Here is an 8,066-nt window from a genome sequence, read left to right as displayed (position 1 = left end):
GGACATTTTGACTAGTGGCCTTACTTGATTGAACGTTTTGGGTTGTGGACATTTTTGTAGTGAACTTTTTGTATATTGGGATGAATTGACCTGGCATGATTGCTCGGTCATCAGTTATGTCACACTGAGCAGTTTTGATGAGTTTTTCTGAACACACTTAAAGCTTGTATCGAAGGTGCGAAGAAGACGAACTTTTTGAGCGATGCTACTATTGAGATTATACAGTCGTAGTCTTACAGTAAATATATTCGCACTTAAAGTATAATAATTTATAACAATATTTATCTGAAAACAAAAAAGTAAGCAGTAAAGTATAAAATATGGTTACAGAGGTATACTGAGGTAGATGTAACAAGTGCATTTGTTGACATCTTGAGTCAGCTGGATAATAACCACTGACATAGCTTAGGCCGAGCCACACTGCAGCTGTCTGGGGTCGCTGGAAACAACGCTGTCCATTGCCGAAAAGAAAATTTTGAGTGGTCTTGAAAACTGGAAGCATCTGTGGTGTTCAGGTTGAAATTTTCAAATGCACAGGCGTCATACTGAATAAGAAGTCGACACTTACGTGGTCCTGCAGTCTGCTTCAATCTCAGATATGCCATTGGCTGCTACAAATAATGTAAAGCACTGGCGAGGCTGTGAATGTTGAATGTTATGTTTTACTTAACAACGCTCGCAACTGCAGAGGTTATATCAGCGTCGCCAGATGTGCTGGAATTTTGTCCTGCAGTTCTTTTACATGCCAGGCAATCTACTGACATGAGCCTGTCGCATTTAAGCACACTTAAATGCCATCGACCTGGCCTGGGATCGAACCCGCAACCTTGGGCATAGGCGAGGCTGTGAAGACCTGCCTGTGCTGGGTAGCACCCTATTGGTTACATCGCAGAGGGGCCACGTTCTAATAACAGATGCTATTGAATACAGTCTGGAGCTGGCATATACATCGTCGCGTGAATGCAAGAACTAGGTAACTCGAAATTTGCGTTTTTTTGTTACCTCTTTTATAGCATAGCAAAAATCGCACAAAATGTAATCCAGGATCTAGATAACTGATCGAACGATACCGCGACATCTATTTTCCAATATAACAAATAGGTAAAAGAAAACGAGACATTTTCCTTAGTGCAATAAATAAGTAAATAGGCAATGTCACAAAATATGAAAAATCAAGTTACCTAGTTCTTGTATTCAGGCGACAATATAATGTACCTCCTTTTAGCGAGGAGTGGCTCTGAACCGCAACAATCGCAGCTTGTTCGCTCGCACTGCTGTAGTTGCATTGAGAGTTGCTACAGTGAGAAACCTCCCTTAGTCTTGGAATTATTGTACAGTTTCCAAGCAGACACATTTGAGAAGGGCTACAATTTTATTGTGAACGTATTCTCATATTACTTGTCCGAAATTGTCAGAACTGCCTTCAAACATTCAAGCAGAAACTGTGAAGCTGAGGTGAATACTAGCCAGGAACCAGGTTAACCGCACTACAGCAGGAAAAGTGGTTGTGTAATCTGGTTAATCCTTTGGAAGATTTTCTGTCAAAATCCTAACAAGAACTCTTCTGCAATTGAACAGGATTCAAGGAACATCTTCAGACTTCATGGCTGCAAGTTTAAAAAGTATAATTCTCTATCATAGATGAATTGTGAGGAGAGATTATTCTCCATGGGGATTCAGAAGGTACACTCACGATTTCACAGGTGGCCTTGATAAAGAACAATGAGGACATTAACAAATTTTGTCTAATGGTATTGAGAGATTCATTATCCATTCTACACAATCACTTGTATAATAGTATATAATTCTTTTTTCACTTCATCTCATTACTCTTCAATGTATTTTCATCTCATGTTTCTCCGAACTCAAACTGTACTTTATTTTTAAATTCATCATTGTTCCGTATTCTCTCCGCAATCATATTGTATTTTTAATTTAACCTCTGCTTTGTATTCTGGATCCTAGTGGTCAGCCGTAGATTTCGGCCAGATGTCCCAAATTGTTGAATTTGTTTCTAGAACTGCATGGTACCAAAGAGTTTAACTCTCCAGCCTGTGAAAGTGAAATTCTAGAGGGACAAATTAATGACTTTGTAGTGATATTTCACTCACTGTTTTGATGCAGACCGATCTTACAAGTTCTGTCACATGTTTTCAAGCCTGTGGAATATACAGATTTCTACCGACTCCAATTTCAGAGCCTTGCTTTTCTCAATCGAAGCATTTAGTTTTATAAGGGTCTAAGAACCAAAATCATTATTTTACAGCTAATACTTCTAAATGGATCCATGTGCCCTGCCCAATGAATTTCATACCGAAAACTATATTAGTACCAATTTATCTCCAGCAGCTCACATTACCTGCCATGTTGCTATTAACATTTTGTAAAACAGCGTGATCAGTGGTACAGGGATTTGTTGTGTGTCGCGTGATACTCTTGCTAAGAAAACTCGAAGAATCTCCTGAAATGAAGGAAAATGCTTTGAAAAGAGGAAGAGAGGTGAAGGAAGTTTGTGTATTTCACAAAGCGGAAGAAAAATTCAGGGCAAGGGAAAACCCCTCGAAAATATGGTCCCATACATTCCATAAGAAGCAAAAAGTTTTTACTTGGACATTAAAGTGCACGCCCCAGCTACAGACTTATAAAAGTACAGTTTTTCCTAACCAACAAAAATGACATTAAGGTCATTTACTTTGGTTATATTTTCTTCATTGTTCCTTTACCATATCTTTTAATGTGAATGTTTGTGTGTTCTCATTGTTAAATGGCTTCAAAATGTCCCCCCCCCCCCCCCCCGAAGGTTGAAATATGTTCTAATGTCATGTTGGGTTTTTCTGAGTTGACACATAGACCCTTTTGCTACTTTCGTTTTACAAGAGACTTTAATAATTTTGTAATGAATAGGATATGAGTCATCTTCAGCCCTCTTTGTCACCTAACAGAAGTAATATGATGCACACAATATCCTAAATAAATGTCTAAATTTACATTTCAAATGTTTTTTCTTTGTTTTCCACAAACCTAGTACTGTGCACTTATGAAACTAAATGCTTCAATTTTAAATCTCAGATTTATGAATTCCTTTCAGCAGCTATTATTAGCATCAAACTTCGTACTTATGCTTATACAAACACGTGGTTGTGATCTGAGAATGTACACAACAGTTGTGTGGACTTGTCTAAATTAGTGCTGCATTCTCACCTAACTGTTATTGAAATGTGATGAGTGAGAACAATAGCGTTGTCTAGAAATCAGTCTTGTGCGTTCTCATGTTGGATGTACCTTACTATCTACATGACTTTTAGATGGAGGACTGCAGTTTATGATGAAGGGAGTATTGTTTGCTGTTATTACAAATGTTAGGCAATCTTGGAGATGCTTGCACACCTCTACTTTTGTCTGTTTTAACCATCTTGAGACCAATGCACGGTTAGCAAATGACTAGCATGTCTGTTTTCCACACTGGTAACCCAGGTTCGAATCCTGCCAGGTTCACCTTGAATTTGTGATGGACAGACTGTTTGGTAGTAGGTTTGCCATTTCCCCTACTGGCATTCCATCATTGCATGGTGTAAATAGTTCGCCTCTTATGGTGCACCAAGGATGCCTTCATGGCAGCTAAAAGAACTACAAACTTTGGTATGTTGTCCAATAGGTGGCGCTTGAGTGAATGACGAAATTCGAGTGCCTGCCATTAGTAAAAAAAAAATAAAAACAATCTTGGGACCCATCTTGCAGCAACAAGTTTCATGTGAATGAGTGTCCAGCAGCCCTACATTATCAAACGAGAGGCATCAGCTGTTCTCCATCACTGACAATCTGCTCTGCTTCATAAAAATTCTTTACCACCCTAAATGTGACCAGACGTCTGGTTTTGGCCTGGACACTTAGCTTCTTCTGAATTTCAAAGAATGTGTACTTTAAGCAGAAACGTGTTATAGGATAATGATTTATTATAAAAGGAAAATATTGTATAAATTAAAGATAGACGTAAGAAAGTAGCAAACCCAGTGAAGTGCTGAGTAAACCTACCTGCATAATAATCCATTAGTGAGTGTATTGCTTTAATGCTGAAATGTTGCGGGTCTTATTTATTTGTTTTGGTTTAATATTTCGTCCATACTATTTCTTTCTATATCTCGTCGGGAAATACCCAGACATCTGATAAGTTCAAGTGTCCTCTTTCTTAAAATCCAAATGTATCACCATTGTGATGTCACCATCTGCCTTGTGCTCATCTTATACATCTCACTATGATTTTCCCTGACAAATGCAAAATTTAAATGCTATGTATTGCTTGAAAGTAAGCCAGCCATGGCTGCTTTGTATACTATAAGATCAGATCTGTGCCCTCGACAATCTGCATAAGTCTTTCCTTGTAAAAATCAAGAATGTGAAACAATGATAATTAGGGGTTGGAGGACAAGGGGTGAGCAGAACAACGCAACTTGCAACATTTGTATGTATTTCCATCAATTATTATAAAAAGTGTCTTACACAGCGCTAGTTTAGAAACTCAAACCAATCAAGGCCATGTTACAATCCATTTGTGCATTTAAAAGAAGTGACACGACGATGTGTTCATGGAGGCTTCCTTCTTGCACTGGAGCAATGTGATTCACTAGAATTTTGTTGTTAATGGAAACCAGGGGGAATGAAAACAATGGAATTACATTCGCAATAAACTGACGTAGGTACAAGTTTTTAACGATGCAGTTGAACTCAATTATTTCTCGTTGTCCTTCTTTTCTTCTCCTGTTTTCACGTCACCGTTCGTGATTTTAGGCCGCAACGTCTTCTGTAACACGTGAGCATCGGCTGGCTCAATCCGCTTGTAGTAGTGTTCCTTTGTTTCTACGATTTCGAAGCCGAACTTCTTGTAGAAATCTATTGCTCCCTCGTTGTTCACCTGGACATGCCTAGAAATAACAAAGTACATTATACGAAACGAAATTGAGCCTGCAGAAGTAAGACAGGTTGGTTGAAAACACAGCAATTCAAAATGCCTTCATCAAAAAGATATCAATGTACGAAGAGGCTTTCTCTTCACCAAGAAATTAAACACAATCGTATCAAAATCTTATTTTCAACAATCCCGACATTAAAATCAAGACATAAGGTGGCTTCACAAATTTTTTGTGAGAACCTGACGTGATTTTCATGCTTACGAGATGAGAGGTTAATTTAATACCTGATGATTCTCCTGATCTGAATGAAGAATGTTAAGCTCTGTGCTCTGAATGATTTTCTTTTTCTTCCAGTAAAAAGAAAGCAAGGAAACCCCCATGGTTGGCCTAGCTCCCTCCACTTTCTGGATGTCATTTTTCTTTTCAATTTTTTATATTTATTTTACAAACTTAATGCAAGTTACAAAACAATTATTTAATTAGAAACCAACACAGCAAAAGTTGAATGGCTGCCAACAATAACACTGCAAATAACTTTTTTCAGGATAGAAAACTAGCATTACCAAGTCATCCCAAAAGTTTTGACTCCGATTTTAGGAGCAGTCACTGAAGAGATTAGAAATAAGATACATGGAAAATATACACTGCTTAGGCATAATAGTATTGTTTCTCAAGCTTTAACAATGAAAACCTTTAGGCCCTAACAAATTTTAACTGAAGCAGAAGTAAGAGTGAATTGATACGAAGTGACCTTTTGAATTCACTTGAAAAACAAATGTTACTATGACTTGGGTTATGGCAGGTTAAAGCATAACATTTTCTCCTCGAGTTTCATCACTGGAAATTTCCCCAACTTTTAAAGAATTAGTACGACATCCATGACTTTCCAAGACCAAAGTTAACTTCTCTCACTACCAGAATGTGCACACCCTGTTTACAGTTCAGAAGAGCCGTATCTTGCTGATTAACAAATCCTTGATTGTGATTTTTTGCCTAGTTCACCAGCAATGAAAAGCTCTTCTGAATAATCTCGCAATCTGTAACGGTAACAACTCATTAACTGAAAACTTGCTATAAGTTACTCACAGGAAAATACTATCAAAGTTTCCATCGGCGTGGACATACTTGAGGACATGTTCTACCATCTTCGAGCCGATTCCGAGCCTTCGGTAAGGGTACAAACATCCTAACGTCATTATGTACAGCCGCCTCGAGTTCTCCGACGTGTCGATTCTACAGCACACAGCACCTACTACGATGTCATTGTAGTATGCTGTCAACACACAAAGTAAAACGAACCTCCGGAACATAGCAAATCAAAATGTTTAATCATTCCGGATAAACTCCAGAACACGGACTGCAGCCTTCCCCTCTTACTTCAAAATTCCAACCTTGTGCACACAAAATAAATTATTGGCACTGAAAAGTGCCTTTTCGTAAATATAATGATGCGCATTCGACAAACGCAGACAAATCTGCTCTTTTTAGTATTTTAAGACATAATTTGGTAGGTGCAATCCGTGTTCTAAAATTTTCCCCGTTATTTTCTAAATTTACAATAAAAAGTCTACAGGTACATGCAATGAATGAACAGCGTCAATATAATAGGCCTACCTAGTTTGGCCAATTCCCCTGCTTCTAAGACATCTTTATAGAATTTGTCGTTATAAGAAACAGGAAATACAACTTGATTAAGGCGTTTAAGTTGTTTTATATTATGTGGAGTTACGTCTCCCAATTCGATTTTTGACCTGCAAATAAAAAGTAAAGATCAACAAGCCGAAATGTTTGTAATAGTACTACCTTAACCTAGAACTTTACACATTGCATTCCAAATTTACATGATCATTCTTTGAAGTAATGAATGTCTTACAAAATTAAGTTACCTAGTCATAATGCCACCTTACTGTATTCGGTAAAACCAATACACACAATGAGACTAACTTCAACCAGAACAACGAAATTTTTTATACAGGTACTTGTAGACTAACACTCCAACTTTAAACAAAATAATCAAAAGTAGTCGGATCTACTCATCGTAACTCGTAACCAGTTGAAGGATTATAATCTCTGCTCTCTTGTAACCTCATAAGGTGCATTCACACGGTTCAACAAGCAATGCATGCAAGATTGAACGAAACGCATTCAATTGCGCATACCTTTTTCCACTAAAAATAAGAACGCATGCAGAAATTGAAAGCCACCCATCGCCAGTGGCAGTGGATATTTTATGCGTTGTAGGCCAATTGGATTGATATTTAATATTTATTAATAAAATTATATATATATATACACACTACCGGCGTAGCTCTGTCGGCTAGGGCGCTTGTCTATCGATCCGGAGTTGCGTTCTGTCGTGGGTTCGATTCCCGCTTGGGCTGATTTACCTGGTTGGGTTTTTTCCGAGGTTTTTCTCAACCATAAGGCAAATGTCAGGTAATCTATGGCGAATCCTCGGCCTCATCTCGCTGTACTTGTTTTTTTGAAAGATGGGACATGACAGGAGCGTTGCGATCGGAAAAACAACTGAATGTCACATAGCGTGGTAGGCCTGTTGCTATGGTAACAACGGTTGAGTTGCCATTTCCCACGTATCGAGTGCATTGTGGGATATATTGAATTTCTGAACGAGGTTAATATTTATAATCAATATAGATATTTAAAGTTTCTTAGTATCGTACTTAAGATTACAATTTACTAATATGGAAGAAATTACAGCAATAAATATTACAAATTCAATTATCAATGATAAGGCGAAAATGAATATTTAAGGTAAACATTGAAAGTAGAGTGTACAAGTTAATTGTATGACTATCGTATTACGTGAAGTGTCAGCTGACAAGTCTTGTGATTTCAGTAGGCAAGATTGGAAAAGGTTGAAGGTATATTTTCTATGTAATTTCTTGTAATATTGTATGTAAGAAACAATGCAAGTGAATTGCTTATGAAGTAAATATATAGCTTTAGTCATAAGCAAATACCAACCCAAATAAGTGCATTTATTGTCTTAATAGTTTTAATTTTATGGCTATCAACCTGTGTCTTCTGTCTTGAGGTGTGGAGTGGAAGTCTGGTTGAAGTAGCACACACAGATTCTGAGAAATTAGATATAGAATTTGTTTATGTAGTATGTTAGCGTTTGTAATTAATTACTTGTTA

General features: G+C 37.5%; 2 protein-coding genes across 3 annotated transcripts in view; one reads left to right on the top strand and one right to left on the bottom strand.

Annotated features, from left to right (window-relative positions):
- Positions 1–4,448: 4,448 nt before the first annotated feature.
- On the bottom strand, positions 4,449–6,952 carry san (Probable N-acetyltransferase san). Its single transcript, XM_069823051.1, has 4 exons — positions 6,794–6,952; positions 6,522–6,658; positions 5,994–6,180; positions 4,449–4,919 (listed from the first exon to the last, which is right to left on the bottom strand). Exons 1-4 carry the CDS (start codon positions 6,799–6,801, stop codon positions 4,727–4,729), a joined length of 525 nt encoding a protein of 174 aa, XP_069679152.1. The 5' UTR covers positions 6,802–6,952; the 3' UTR covers positions 4,449–4,726.
- Positions 6,953–7,645: 693 nt separating this feature from the next.
- Positions 7,646–8,066, top strand: part of LOC138697681 (V-type proton ATPase catalytic subunit A) — a 33,493-nt gene continuing 33,072 nt past the window's right edge. Inside the window, exon 1 of one of the 2 annotated variants that reach the window (XM_069823177.1) lies at positions 7,646–7,789. The gene's annotated coding sequence lies outside the window, so the exon portion shown is untranslated. Of the gene's footprint in view, positions 7,799–8,066 lie in introns of both variants that reach the window. The other variant, XM_069823253.1, reaches the window with a different exon arrangement.

This window comes from Periplaneta americana, chromosome 1, assembly GCF_040183065.1.
Source record: "Periplaneta americana isolate PAMFEO1 chromosome 1, P.americana_PAMFEO1_priV1, whole genome shotgun sequence".
Classification (NCBI taxonomy): Eukaryota; Metazoa; Arthropoda; class Insecta; order Blattodea; family Blattidae; genus Periplaneta; species Periplaneta americana.
This window is presented reverse-complemented; position numbering and strand designations above follow the sequence as displayed.

Bases quoted from the DNA above. Each gene is read 5' to 3' on its own strand.
- san (XM_069823051.1), bottom strand. The intron at 6,181-6,521 runs GTAGGCCTATTA...GTGTGTTGACAG, and splicing joins AGGGGAATTGGCCAAACTAG to CATACTACAATGACATCGTA. The intron at 4,920-5,993 runs GTGAGTAACTTA...TGTTATTTCTAG, and splicing joins AACTTTGATAGTATTTTCCT to GCATGTCCAGGTGAACAACG.